General features: G+C 51.7%; 1 protein-coding gene across 1 annotated transcript; it reads right to left on the bottom strand.

The window, feature by feature from the left end:
• Nucleotides 1–914: 914 nt before the first annotated feature.
• LOC309876214 (nuclear GTPase SLIP-GC-like) lies at nt 915–13786 on the bottom strand (the record flags this gene model as incomplete). The annotated part of the gene is made up of 8 exons (XM_082756218.1): nt 915–2397; nt 2843–2933; nt 3633–3769; nt 4809–4917; nt 5330–5462; nt 6744–6901; nt 10841–10939; nt 13706–13786. 8 exons carry the CDS (start codon nt 13784–13786, stop codon nt 2330–2332), a joined length of 876 nt encoding a protein of 291 aa, XP_082612344.1. The 3' UTR covers nt 915–2329.
• Between the last annotated feature and the right edge of the window lie 1412 nt (nt 13787–15198).

The following is a 15198-nucleotide window of genomic DNA, read 5'->3' as shown; positions in this document are numbered from 1 at the left end:
AGCTAGAAGCAGAAAGCCCCCAGGCAAGGGCTTTCCACAAAGGCTTTTGCACAGATTTTTCCTGTCTTTGCTTTTGCATCCAGATCTCTCCATCTCCTGTGAGCTTTTCCTAGGCTCCTGCGCCATAAAAACGCTGTCCTCACTGCTAAATGCTCCCCAAAAGCTTTGCTAACACCGTGAACAAAATCTTTCTGTTGGTGCGGAACCTGCCTGGGCTCCATTTTGTGGCCATCACCCTTCGTCCTGCCCCCACACCACATGCTAACCAGCCCCGTTTTTACGGGCAGCCGGCCCTTTTCTACCCTTTTCTGCCCATCCTGGCTTTGTTCCTCCTGCAGAGCTCGGCAGTTTCTGCACCTTCCCTTTCTGGGCGCCCTGGTTCACGCACGACCCCACTGCAAGGCGCAGCCTTCCTGCAAGCAGTGCCTGGGGTTTGATGGCTCACCGACTGCTGTGACTCAGGGAATTTTTTCTTCTCGCCTTCATCTGCCTTTTGCCACGTCTGTGGTGTGTGTAGCGTGTGTCATGGTTAACAGGGGCTGAGGAAGGAAATCGTCTGATATGACGAGGAGTGATGGCTTTAAGCTCAGAGAGGGAAGGTTCAGGTGAGGCATTAGGAGGAAATCCTTCCTGTTTCAGGCTGCCCCAGCCCTGGGGGTGCCCAAGGCCGGGCTGGATGGGGCTGGGGGCAGGGGTCCCTTCCACAGCACTGGTGGCACTGGAGGGGCTTCAAGGTCCCTGCCAGCCCAAGCTATTCTAGAATCTGATGATCCTATGACTCTCATGGGAAGGGTTTCTTTTATTTCTGGTTGGAGTTTGGAGCCAGCCCTGGTCCTTCCTTGGAGACCTCGGAGGAGATAAGGGCTCTGTCTTTCCTCTGAGCCCCCCGGAGTGGTGGCAGAGCCACCTCTGCCTCCAGCCGAAGGAGCCCAGCTCTCCCTGCTGCTTCTCACAGAATGGCTTGGGATGGAAAGGACCTCGAAGATCATCCAAGGGCAGGGACACCACCCACCAGATCGGGTTGCCCAAAGCCCATCCAGCCTGGCCTTGAACACCTCCAGGGATGGGGCACCCACAGCTTCTCTGGGCAACCTGTGGCATGGCTTTTCTAGCCCAGGCATGGCTTTGGTAGGAGCACACTAAGTATGCATGAGTCTGTTCCGAACATTTTTATTGTATTAGCAAAATATCAGAAGAGATATAAGCCTGGTCGGTAAAATCGGGCTTCGTTTGGGGTGTGGGCACACCGGGTGGCGGAGTGAAACACACACACGTATCTCCACGTGCACGAAGGGGCCCAGAGGCACAGCAGCCAGTGAAACCTCAAGAACCTCATCACAGACACAGGCACCGTGGTCCTGCTTCTCCCAGGAGAGCATCACTTCCATGGTCCGGGCTGCCAGCACCACGGGGAGTCAGAGCTGGAGCCCCCTCGGGTGTGGAACATGGCACGGCATGCAGGGCAGGGGCACTGCCCGGCTCTCTTAAATAGTACCAAAAAATGCATACAAAATATCTCAGAAATGCTTTTATAAGAGGAAAAAAAATCACCAGAGGTGATGTCCCATGAAGCCACGGAGTAAAGAGAATGTGAAATGTGTTCATCTGATTCGTGTCCATATGGAACAATGCCAGGGTATGATGAAATGTGATTTCTGTCTTACATACCCTTGTATAACCACAGGTCTAAGAACAGAGTGGTTAACGTATAGAGTTCTTGTACCTTGCAAAGGAATGGTCCAGCAATCCGTGTCAATAGGGGATAAGAACAAAGGGGATCAGAATAACTGCTAACTATTGGGACTGCTGCATGGGACGCTATGCAAGTCTCTGATATGTGGCCAGGAGATTAAGGAGAAGGGGAAAGCTGAAGGACGACTAAAAGACAAAGGTTGCAGAGGACGCTGCACAAGTCTCTGACATCCAGCCAAGTTGGACAAAGGAGAAGGACAAGAGGGAGGAAGACTATGAGCCTTCAGCACGAGAGACCCCCAGAGACCCCCAGAGGGACCACCAGAGACTGATACACATGCTCCAGTAGGAGGGTTTGGATTCCGGAAGCTAATTATAATAACCCTGGGTTTTTTTAGAAGTGGTAATGAATATGTATCGGCCTAGGAGCATAAAAACCAGCTGCTTGATGTAACTGGTGTGCGTCTTGGTGGAGCAGAGACCCCCGGCGCACCCAGCGCTGTTTGCTTACCTCTATTTCCTTAATAAATTGTAAACTTTGATTATAACCCTATTTGGGACTTAGCCATTTATTACAAGAACAAGCCATCGACGTGAATAATAAAACCACATCGTCGGAGACAATTCCCGCGGCTCTCTAAGCGACTTTGGCTGATTGCAGGGCCTTGTGAATGTTGATGATGGTGGAAAATTCTCTCTGTAAGTCTGCAGGAACAGAGGAGCCTGTTAGAGCGGGCTGGACATCTGCCCCTTGGTCCTGGGAAGCCTGCCCCTGCCTCTCCTGCTCTGGGGAAGGGGGGAGATTCCCCCAGGGCAATCCCCCTGGGAAGCCAGGTGGTATTTATTTATCCCCATCACCAAACACGTGCCCACACCAAATTATGGGTGTGGGGACTGAAGCACAGCGAGAGAAGAGCAACTCGCATGGGAGCTGCTGTGGGGCAAAGCCACAGCTGGGATGTGGGCACCCTGCTGGCCTGCAGCATCTTCCTCTGATGCCCAAGGGAACGCAAGGAAAGTTCCTCGTGGCTGGGCCTGCAGCCCTGGGCACCCTCCTCACCCTGTCAGCCACCCTCTCGCACCCCCAAAACGGGGAGGAAGGAGTGCAGGACCTGCACGAACAGCCCCAAAGCCGTGCTCGCGGCCGTACCTGGCAGCTTGCCGTCCAGCTGGTCCCACGGGCAAAAGACCAGGCCGAGAACGCTGGAAAAGTCCTCCTCCAGCTTCCTGGGGATCTGCTTCTGCAAGCGCCAGGCAGCCAAGCACATGAGCAGGGGACAGGGCTGAAGCCCCCCAGTCCCTCCCAGTGCCCGTGGGGACCCTGGGACGGGGAAAGCTCGGGGGCAGCCACCCCCCACCTCCATCCAGCCAATTCGTTGCTGCGGGTGCTGGTGCACAAGAAGGAGAGCCCAGCTCGATATTTTGATAAGGGTTAAGGATTTCCATACAGCTTTTCAGAGCAGAGCCTCTCTGGTAAAATGAGCCACGAGAGCCCACCAGGGCTGATGGGCTCCGGGGGGTGGAGGTGGCAGCTTTGAGCTCCTCTAAGCCCCTTCACCCAAACTGTGGTTAACGTGGGGAGAGGAGTGAGGTGGGTACCAGTTACAGGGAACTGCTAGACCAGTTACAAGTCTGCAGGCAGCCCCTCCAGTACAGGAGGGTCTACACATTGGTGCCTCGAGCTGAACTTGGTCCCTAGTGGTGATGTGCAATGGCTAAATGATGTCAAACACCTCTGTGCTTCTGGAGGCTGCTCTGCTGCTGAAAAAGCAGTGCCAGCAGTGGCCTACGGCATACATGAGAACCTGCTGAAGCCAACATCTCCCAAGGAAATTCCTTCCCATTATCACACGCATTCACAAGATCCTTTTTGGAGCATTGTCCCCTACCCACAAGCACTGACCATGGCTGGAGGGAGGTCCCCAAGGCGCCCACCGTACCTGCATGTCCTGGAGGTGCCCTTTCATGCTCTCCTCAGCTCTTTCAAACATTCCTCTCTCCACCTCTCTCGTCACCCCGGTGCTAAGGATGGTTTTCATCCGCTGGAAGGCTTGTAGTCCTCTTACCGTGGCCGCCTCTGTGGCAAAGAGGGGACTGTCACATGGGGATCCAGAGCGAGGACACAGGTGGGGACAAGGGGCAGGACTTTGCTTTGGGAAAGGGACAAGAAGAGCACAGCCAGAGTCTTCTACAGAGGGAGGCCAAGCTGCTTGTGCTGGGGAGCTGATTTAACAGAGAAAAGAAGCCCCTCGTGCTCCTCAAGACGCAGAAGCACCCGTACAGATCAGCCCCGAGCTGCGGGAGATGCTGCCAGAGCCCTGCTCTTTGGGGCAAGAAACCTTCACGCACGATTTCCACCTCCTGGCTCTCATGGAAAGGACAGGACCAATTTGCATCCCCGGCTTTTTTGACTCCGGGCCCAAGCCCATTTCCCTGCACGTTTCGCAGGCACTAATTAAACAGGGATGTTCCCCAACAGGAGCTCATTATTCTTCCTCTCCGTATTTTTTTCCCCGTGCCCCACGAATGTTTCCAGAGGTCAGAGAAAGAGCAGCTGGCTGTGAGGAGAGCTCTGTTGGGGTGGCCCATCCCCAGGACACCTCCCTGCTTTGGCCCAGCAGTGCATTTCCACAACTAACTACCCCAGGAATTAAGGTGTCTTCCTAAAGCCAACGCAAGCAACTTCTGGATTTGGGGTTTTGAACTGTTTCGCTTTCCGACTGTGCCACCTACTGATAGGAAAGGAAGGAAAAACCAAAATCAGATTCAGCAGCTTATTGCTTTAGCATCCTTCCTCTCCTTCCTTCAGAGGCAGTCAGTCTAATAAGAATGAATTACTGCTAGAAAATATCCATGATTTACAAAAAAATATAGAAAATAGAGTAAATCAGGGAAGGAATTTTCTCTATTTGTGCATGATCTACTTTGGATTTCAGAAATCTCTCTGAGTTGATGACCAAATAACAGATAATCCTTTTGCCCCGTAGATTCCTTCGCAGCCTTTCTACAGGTAGGTGGTAAGCCTGGGCCCTTCTTCTGAGCCCTTACTGGGGTTATTCTGTGAAAATCAAAACCTCCAGGGACAAAGAGGAAAAAAACGAGGTGGCTGGTCTTACCTTCATAGCAGAGCAGCAGGTCATTTTGAATGGACGCTGCAAGGGACTGGTAGATTTCTGCTTTCCTCTGCAGGATGAATTTTTCAGCCTCAGCGACGATGAAGTCTGTCTGCAGGAGTAAGTTCAAATGTTTGCCCACCGGTGCTTCAGTCATACAAACAAACTCAGCTAACAACTTCAGAATAAAAATCTCAGAATGATGGCCTAAATATGAGGGTGTCGTTCACCAGATGACCGGGACAGTTGGTGCCAGTGGGCATCACCTTTCTGCTGTGCCCTGAATTAACATGGCAGAAGGCTGGCTGGGACGTTTTATGCCAGGACTCAGGAAAGCCTTCAGCCTCCTGAAGATCACGCTCACTAGAGACCTTGTGGAACTGCTCATGTGGCTCCTTCTCACCTCTCCAGGAGCTTGAGACAGAGCTAAGCACCTCCCCAGGTCCCACGGAGGCCGTGCTTTCCCCCTTTCCTTCTCCCATTGCTCGTTCCTGCTCGCACAGCCCCCTTCAAGGTGAGCTCACCTCCTGCTTGAGGAAATGGAGCTGGTTGCTGTCAGCCACCAGTTGCATCCCAACTTCCTGCAGTTTCTGCTGCACGGCGTTTTTGAAAGCGTCCAGGCAGATTTTCAGCGTGGAACGGGTGCTCATCTGGATCCTGCGGGGCGGGAAATTCATCGGGAAGGACAAAGCCAAAGACGGATCCTCCCCACCCAGCAGGGCAGGACGTCCATCCAAAGCCACAGACCCACCAGGGAAGGACAAAGCAAGCACAGCAGCACGGTTTCCATGCTTCCTTCGCCCTTAGCTAGTCCAGACTGAGGATGTGTTTATTTTTTCTTTGCAAAGGAACAAATGCTGCACGCAATGGGTTTTCCCTTCATAAACCTGATGATGTAAATGCCACCCTCCTCCACCTCGGCTGGAGGAAGCTCTCCTGGTCCTGCAGGAGCGGCCTGAGCTGCTCTCCTCCAGGACACAGTGCTCGGGCTGATGTTCAGGTCCCACTTCAGGGTATCCAAATTCAGCAGCAACATGAGACGGGCCAAGGTTGTGGGGTGCCATGGCACATCCCCGCTCCTCACGACCACTGAGCATGGGGCGATCAGCAGCCACAGGAGGCACAGGGTTGTCACACTAAGCAAGCAGCTGAGTAAAAACTTGTCTTTCTTTCAGCTCTGTTTGCTGCTTTTTCACCTTCTGATGGCTCTGCTTTCTGACCCTGTTTGGATATGTGGGCATGGCAGGAGGAACTGCTCAACGTAATACACAGAGGGGGGAGAAGCTGCTGAGGGTCTGGGAGCAGATGAAGCTACACGTGTGGCTGAGGGGGATGGACAAACTCCTCTGGAGACCACAAGGGAGCCTGAGGGACCCGTTATGGAGCAAGTCCTGCAAGGTGGCTATGGCCAGGTACCCGTATCTGCGACAAGGACAAGGAATCACAGGAGAAGATAGCAGAAATATCAAGTTTGGATATGCAGGTAGCAGAACTGGGATCTCTGGGGAAAAATGTCATTAGGGGCGAGTGATTTGTTTGGGAGGCGACTGGGACAGAGAAAGGGATCGAGAGAGATGGAGAGGAACAAGGAAGGAAAGAATAGGGAGAAAGGGAGAAAAAAAATGGTGCTGATCAAGGCTAAGCGAGGAGCAGCTCGGTGCACTTGTCCTGACACCACAGCCTGCCCTGTTTTCCTATTAAACTGCCTCCCATAAACAAAATAATAAACAAAAAAAGGGAGGTTCAATCTATGTCGCAAAGCATTGTGGTTAGACATTTGGAGAGGTTTCGCAGTGCAAGGCTTTGGGAGCAGGCTGCTTGGGGAGGTTGAAAGGTCCCAAAAGCGGAGGCGGGTGGGAAGCAGAGAGACAAATCCCCAGCAGCAAGGAGCTGCTCGGCCCTCCTGCTGCACCCCCGGGGCCCTGCCTGGCACCTCACCTGAACACCTCCCCGAAGCTGGGGTCGATTTTCCTGTAGATGGGCTGCGCCAGGGCGTCGTTGATGTCGATCCTGAGGAAGGTGCGGGAGGCGTACACCCCCTTCTTCAGGCACACGGCCTTCAGGGTGCGGTGGTAGCCCTGGTGCCCGTGGCTGCGCTGCGGGACGGGAGGCGCAGGCCGTGAGGCCATGAAAACAGCCCAGGAGCAAACTTGCAGGGAAGCAAGGACGGGGTTTCCAGCTAAATTTTTGGAGGCTGGGGCTGCGTTGGACCAAAGGAACCTCAAGCCAGCCCAGCAGCCGCTGCTGAGGCCTCCTTTCCACGCAGCTCCTTCCTACCACCCTGGGGCAGAGGAGGTTGTTTGTTGTTTTTTTTTTGGGTGGTTTTGCTTGGCTGGGAGGCAGCTGGCCAAGTCCCCACCCCAGAGATTTTTGCAATGTTTTAGCTCGTTTCACCAGGAAGGGCATTTCCACGACTTCCAGGTCACTGCCTGAGCTGCCAAGCTGCCAACTTGGGCTTCCCCTTGCCGGAGGCCAACTTTTGGCTACGCCACCCCCGAGCAATGCTGCAGCAGGGCTTGTGCTCACGTCCCTGTTCCTTGCACCCCCAAGGACCAGCATCCAACGTGCTTCCAAGTGCTGCTGTTTGCATCCAGGCTCCAGGCAACAGAAAGGAAAAAGCAAACCGTGCCCCGCACATCTGCAGCCCCCCAGGACACTGCTAGCCCCCAGGGCTAGCACAGCCCCTGCCCGGGCACGCTGCCACCCAGCTAAAACCGTCCTGCAGAGACAAGCAAAGAAATGTCACTTGGTGTGGGGGTCTGGCACAAGCAAGCTAGTGCACTTGAAGACTTTGAGCACCAGGAGGCATTTTCCCATTGCACAACAGTGGTTTGAGCCTTGGGTGACAGCCAAATAGGGTTGCAGGGGACCTGCTGCTGGTTTTAGGGCATTGATGCCACGCAGCCCAGCAGGTCTCTTTGTCCTTTAAACTGTCCTTGGTGGTTCGTGACTTGGTGTCCTTGGAAGTGCGTGACAGACTGAAAAGAAGGGCTGTTTTATCCAAGTTTTGAGTGGTGGTGCCTAATATATGGGCCTGGCAGTGTATCTTGTGATCCTATTTTTGCTCTTAAATGCTTTGTGACAAGAAAAAGGCGGGAGCATTATCTAAGTAACTAACAGTTGAGAAGTGTTGGTGTATTTGCTGTGGTGTTTGGTCAGTTTCCCAAGTACTGGCGGGGGGCTGAGTGATTCATTTCTTTGGTGGTTCGGGCTTGAGCCCTGGGAATTTGGTAAGAACGGGGAGTGTGAGTTTATTTAGGCATCAGTACCTTTTAAACCCCCACATTGACGGATACACAGGAGTGATTCCTTGTTTTGTATGGGCTTACTAACAAAGTGCATGAGAAAAATGCTTGAAATTCAGTCCTGTTGAAATGTGAATTTTTGTGGAAAAGGTGGTAATGTTTGTCTAGAAGACTGAAGGCTGTGTGCTCCAGCTGTTTTCCTGAAGTTCTGTGGATTTATGATTGAAACGGGGCTCGTTAATAATCTGAAATAGTAAAGTTTGTATGTGGGAAGAAGAGTTTAATCGCAGAGGATTGGGACATTTGGGAAGAAGATTAGGAAAAGATAGTAAAAAAACGCAGTAAAAAGGTTTGCATGGAAATTGAAAGAAAGGACAAGTAACTAGTAAGGAATAGTAATAAATAAATAAATAAATAAAAGGGAATGGGAAATCAAGGAAACGGGTAATATCCAAAACAAAGACGTTTTAAAGAAAGCCTCCTTGGGTGCATATTGGCACATTCGAAGAACCGGGGGCACAGAAAGCAAGGGGACTTTCACTAGGTATTGCAATCAGTGGTGGTCACTATATAAACTAAACGGCCACTTTATAGATCAATCGACTATAACACTATCTTGCAATTAATGTTGTTTTTGAGGAGAGAAGGAAAATAGGATTAAATGTCTCATACTGGTATGTTGTTTCAGCATCTTAGAGGAAAAGAGTGGAATTAAGTTGGCCCCTGACTGAGCCTTTGGTGTTGGCATGAGAAAAGTACAGGAGAAAAATAAAGGAAGGGTTAAAAGAATTGCTGAAGGTGTGGCATGTAGTATTTAACAGAGCTGTTTGAAGTTGAATGAGCAGGCAAAGAGGATGTAGGAATGTTAATAGTTCTGCCTCAACAGGAGGCTGTGATCCCAAAATCATGGGTGTGAGCTCTTTGGGGCAGAGGGACCATGACAGTCCGAGAGTTGTCACGGAAACAGAAAAGCAGTTAACCCTTAAAACAACCTGAGTTTATGAGTGAGCTCAGATTGCCAATGGGACCGCTCAGGGAGCTGTTGACAATTGCATTCCCCTGACCGACCCCAACCTGAGACTACAGTCACCCCGGAAATAATGAACGGTAAATACCAAAATCTGGTTAAATTGGGAATGGAGAATCTGTTCCAACAAAATCCAGAAGAAACCCCTATGGAATTTTTGGACCGACTGGTCCAATGGAAAACAAAATAAAACAAACAAACGAAACTGGAGAAAATAGGGGCTAAGTCAGAAGAAGGAAAATGGACACTGCCAGACAGGCGAGAGATATTGCCAAAAGCTTATGCAAAGCAAATATTGGGACGTTTGCATGAACAAACACATTGGGGTACAAAGGTGTTAAGTGATCATTTACTAAAACAATTTGGTTGCATTGTTTGTTTTTTTTTTTTGAAATAGCAAAGCAAATTACATAACCGTTGCTTAACTTGTCAGAAGATAAAAAAGAAAGTGTTTCAACAAGCAGCCACAGGGGGGAGAAACAAAACAAAACAAAACAGCTTATAGGCCTTTTGAGAAAGTACAAGTTGGTTTCACTGAATTGCCCAAAGTAGAGAGGATAAAATATCTATTGTTAATAGTAGATCATTTAACACAATGGGTAGAAGCTTATCCCATAGCACGAGCTACGGCACAAATGGTGGTAAAACTTCTATTAGAACACCTGATACCTAGATATGGGATAATCCAGGCCATTGATTCTGATCAGGGCACACACCTTACTTCTAAAATAATAAAATTATTATGTCAATCATTAGGTATTCAGTGGGAATACCATACTCCATGGCACCCACAAAGCTCAGGGAAAGTAGAAAGAATGAATCAAACAATAAAACAACAATTGGCTAAATTAATGATCGAGACGCAAATGCCCTGGACGAAATGCTTACCATTAGCACTTTTAAACATAAGAACTAAACCACACAGTGAGACTGGATTATCACCATATGAAATGTTATATGGTATGCCTTATTCTCAAGGGATGACTCTAGGGAACAATGTAGTTGAGGATCGTAGCATCCAGAAATATATAATTACTATTGGAAGGAGATTACAAGAGCTAAGAGAAATTGGAATGATGGCTCAAACACCACCTTTAGGATTTGCTGTTCATAAAATACAACCAGGAGACAAGGTCTTAATAAATAAGCCTGCAGGGAAGAATCACTGAACCCCCGATGGGAGGGACTGTACCTTGTTTTACTGACTACTGAAACAGCTGTGAGAACAGCAGAAAGGGGTTGGACCCACGCATCCAGAATAAAAGGACCAGTAAATACTGATACTCGGAGGGTTGAGTCTGCTCCTGGGGAACTGAAACTCAAGCTAAGGAAGAACTAATATTCTGGCAACGAGGCTCTGCATGAATTAAGGATGCCAAATAAAGGGGACAAGCCTGAAGGGAGGAAAGGGAGAAGGCAAGACCGGGGCAGGACCCTCCACTGCAGTGTGTATGGTCTACCGAGGGAGGCAACCCCTATGGGTATTGACTGCCGAGTGAGAGGGCCTCAACTGGACTGGAAGTAGTAATGAATATGTATTAGCCTAGGAGCATAAAAATCAGCTGCTTGATGTAACTGGTGTGCGTCTAGGTGGAGCGGAGACTCCTGACGCACCCAGCGCTGTTTGCTTACCTCTATTCTTTTAATAAATTGTAAACTTTGATTATAATCCTATTTTGGGACTGAGTGATTTATAACACTTTGGACTGTCTGTCTTTGGGAAAGTGGTACACAAATGGAAGAAAACTCTGGAGCTACCTGACCCTGTTGGTAATGAAGAATGCTTTGAGGAACGCTGTGAGGTATGCGGTGAGCCTCTCGCTAGGGACACACAAGAGGGATCGAGCCTGCCGAATGGACATCTGAAGAGACCAAGCAGGAAGGAGCAGTGTGGGACACACTCCACAGTCTCCAGACCTGTGGCTGCGATGGAGTAGGACAGGGGAAGTCTCTCCACACCCCAGATCCCATGTGGCCTCTGCCCCCATGGGCACAACCACCTGCCCCAGATGCCCTTGACCAGCTTCAGAGAGCTGGGATGGAGCCACTGCCAGGCTGGGGGTGTCAGACCCATCTGCCCACTGAGGCAGGGACCGGCACCCTCGGGGGAGCTCAGCACCCTGCTGCAGTGGGAAGCGGAGCAAGACTTGGGGCTGCATTGTGGGAGCCGTGGGAGAACTCCCCAAATGATCCTTGAAGGGACATTGAGATACGGAGCCCTAGGCTGTGCAAGGGGCCAGCTCTGCCCTTTCTGGGGCGCTGGCAGAGGCAGGGAAGCGTCCAGCAGCACAAGCCTCTTCCCAGGGCCACCAACCCAGCACGGGTGCTGGCTGGACACCCCTGGGGCTCACAGCCAGCTCAGACAGACAGGCCGGAGGAAAGGGCTGATAGGAGCCTCAAGAAGTTCCTTAAGAAGCGCAGGGTCCTGCCCCTGGGGTGGAGCAAGCCCAGCACCAGCACCTGCTGGGGGCAGCCGGCTGGAAGCAGCCTGGCAGAGAAGGGCCTGGGGTCCTGGTGGGCACCGAGCTGAACAGGAGCCAGCAAAGGGCCCTGGCCACAAAGAGGGCTGCTGCTCTGTTGGGCTGCACTGGGCAAAGTGCTGCCAGCAGGGCAAGGGAGGGGATCCTTCCTCAGCACTGGTGAGACCCCGTCTGCAGTACTGGGACCAGGTCTGGGCTCCCCAGATGGATTTTTGCTAATACAGAGACAGAAGAAAATGCCTTCCAGCTGGGAACTGGTCACCGCAAAACCTAGACTGGGAACCAGAAGCTTCCTTGGAGAGGCACAGGGTGCACCCAGGAACTTTGTGCAGCCTGAGATACTGAAAAGAAGGGCAGTGACAAGGAACTGAAACAGCAGCACCTCATGTGGAAAAGAGAAAAACATCCTGAGAAAGTAGGAATCAGCGACTGCTCTTGGCCGTTGCAGCTGGAAGAACCAGAGGGCACTGTGGGGAAAGCAGAAGCTGCCGTGGCGGGCAGGACACGTTAGGTTGGGTGTTAGGAAGAACTTCTTTACTGAAAGGGTTGTGAGGCATTGGAACGGGCTGCCCAGGGAAGTGGTGGAGTCACCATCCCTGGAAGTCTTCAAAAGACGTTTAGATGTAGAGCTTAGGGATATGGTTTAGTGGGGACTGTTAGTGTTAGGTCAGAGGTTGGACTCGATGATCTTGAGGTCTCTTCCAACCTAGAAATTCTGTGATTCTGTGATTCTGTGAGATTACAAAATATAAATAATATACACTATATACTGTGCATTATAAATAATATATACTAGATATTGTGCATTATATATCGTATACTGCATATTGTATACTATATATCATATCTGATATATCTGATATAACTGATAATCTGATATATCTGACATATCTGATATACCTGATATCTGAAATATATATTTATGTTATATATACTATACATTATATATTAGATTATAATTAGATAATTAGATTATAATTAGATCATTAATTGTATATGTTATATATTACATATTATATATTATACACTATAAACTACATACTATATATAACATATATTACATATTACATGTTGCATATTATATATTAATAGTGGCACGTTCCCGTATATTAATATATATACTTTATATATATATACACACTTGCTACTATACTGTTGATTGCTGCTCCTATTGACAATATAGATCTATCTATATATAGTTACTTTCTTGGCCATAATTCTTAATGGCCTGTTATACATTTGCTTCATTAATTATGCGTACATTTGCTAGTGGTGGTTGGCAATAATCTGTAATCAGATGGGGAAATTTAGGGAAGAAAGCCTCGGTGTCTGTGTATCACGGACCCCTCTGAACTCGCAGCCGTGATCTTCGTGCACCTGCAGGCCAGAAGGAGAAGGAGCAGCAGGCCAGGACAGCTCGCATCAAGGTTTCTCAAATAAAACTCCCATCATGAGCTCATTTCTCAAATAAAACCACACTTGTGAGCTGCCGCGGTGATTTTTACGGCCAGCTCAGAGCCCAGCCCCACTAGGACCTGAGTGCCCTCCTGAACCTCGCTGTGCACAGGCATTGCCCTACATGTGTCCCCAGATAAGGGACAACCACACAGCAGAAATACATCCTCTATCAGGGACTGCAGCACCCACCGGACCTCCTCAGTCCCAAACCAGGGGACCTCAAACCTCGGCTGACGTGTGACCCCGCTCAGCCTGTGCCTACAGAGCCTGTCCTCCCGTGCCCAGCCCTCCTGCCTTGGCACCACCGTGACGGGCTCACCCGGCCCCACAGAGCTTGGAGCAACCCCAGAGCCCTTCCCCAACCCCCCCTTTACTCCTGGCTGCCTGTAGCCGACTTGGATTCCCTGCGAAGGCAGCACCGCTCCCACCTTCAAGAAGAGCAAGAAAGGGAACCAGAGACCCCCCCAGCTCCTCGGTGCGGGGTCTGGGGGACGTGCCGGTGGCCCTGGCATCATCCCCCTATTCCCGGCCTCCTCCTCCTCTCTCCATGGTAACAGCAGACACAAAAACCATGGCAACCCCATGGCAACAGCACGGGGATGCCACCGGCTTCCGCAGCCAAAGGTGAGTGGATGCCTGGGCCACTGTGGAGCTGCGTTCCTCCAGGTTTGGTGGCCACCACCTTCCCACCCCGCTGTCATGAACACCAGTGGCTCCGGGTGGAGAAGGATTTGTCCTTTCGGTCATTTCGGTCATTTCGGCCTCCTCCATCGCTGGGCTGGGGGGCAGGACCCCTGCCTGGCCCCTTTGTGGCGTAGTGGGGGAAAAATCCCGGTCAGAGGTCTGAAAGGAGAGCAGAAGAGCAGATCGAGCCCCATTTGGGGCCCTTTTCTGCTAAATCCTTCCTCCTTTTCCAAACCTGAGGGCCTGACCCTGCTGCTTCCGAGGGCTGAGGAGAGATGGGGTGCTGGTGGGGGGCACCCACACTGGGGAAATAGGGCCCCCACGCTGCTGACTCGAGCACCTATGCTCCTGTTGGGGTGCATCCCTTACCAGCAGCATATTTATCCCGGCTCCTAGTGACACCCACCCCAAAAGCACCCCAATCTCGTGACCCCGTTATCACCCCGTTGCCAGCCCTGCTGGGGTGTCCCCAGCACCGAGCACTGCCACGGAGCTGGATTTTGGGGGCGACGCGGGGGTGTCAGCGCTGTGCCCACCCCGCAGCAGCCTCCCACCCTTGCTCCGAGCACCGAGGACTGGGATTTTTCCTCCCAGAAAACCAAAAATCGAGGCCGGGTTTTCCAAGTCCATCATGCAAACAGCTGCTTTCCTGGGACTCGCTCCGGGGTGGGAAGCCCGGAGGATATTTCTCCGGCTCGGGTTGGCCGTCCTGAAGATGGCAGCAATAACATGCAGCAGCCGTGCAGCGGCTCCGAGCGAGTGGGGACCGCTGCATCCCACCCTCCTGCTCGAAGGACACCCCCAGCCGCCTCTCCTGCCTGCGTCTCCCCACTTTCTGCCTGTCTCCGGCACGGCACAACTTCTTCTGCTCCTCTCCTCAGCACGCCAAACCTCTGCTGGAGGGCCCCGGAGCTGCCACCGGTGTCCTCCTCCTCCTCCGGCACCCAGACCCCTCCGGCACCGTCCCCTGCACCCTGGCGAAAGTAAGTTGGTGCCTTTTGGCCTCCAGCAGCCCCGTGCGGGGATGCTCGAAGCCGTGCCCAAGCCCCGCTCCCTGCTGATGGGAGAGGTGCTATTAATAAATCCTGTCAGCTTTTATCGCTTCTCTCTGTGCCAAGAAGAAGAGGGTGGTTTGGGGAAGGAGGGGGGGGTCGGGGAGGCGGGGGGAAACCTGTTTCTCTCGAGCATTTCTTAGCTACGAGCTCGCCCTGGGTGCAGGAGCATGGGATGGCTCAGCAGGCTGTTGAACCAGCTCTCCTGTAAGTCTCGGGGCTGTGGGTGGGAGGCTCGGGGTTTTGGGGTTCATTTTGGGCAGGGATCAGCAGGACAAAAGCCTGGCCCTGCTCCCCGGGGGGGGCCGTGCTGCCCGGCGTCCCGCAGTGTCCCTCCCAAACTTAACGAGGAGCCCAGGCACCTCCTCGGGAGGGCACGGGGAGAGAAGAAATGTGTGCGGGGAGCTGCTGCAGCTCTCCACGGAGCCGTGGCAGCGAGCAGAGGGG

This window comes from Aythya marila, assembly GCF_965140915.1.
Source record: "Aythya marila genome assembly, chromosome: 3".
NCBI lineage: Eukaryota > Metazoa > Chordata > Aves > Anseriformes > Anatidae > Aythya > Aythya marila.
This window is presented reverse-complemented; position numbering and strand designations above follow the sequence as displayed.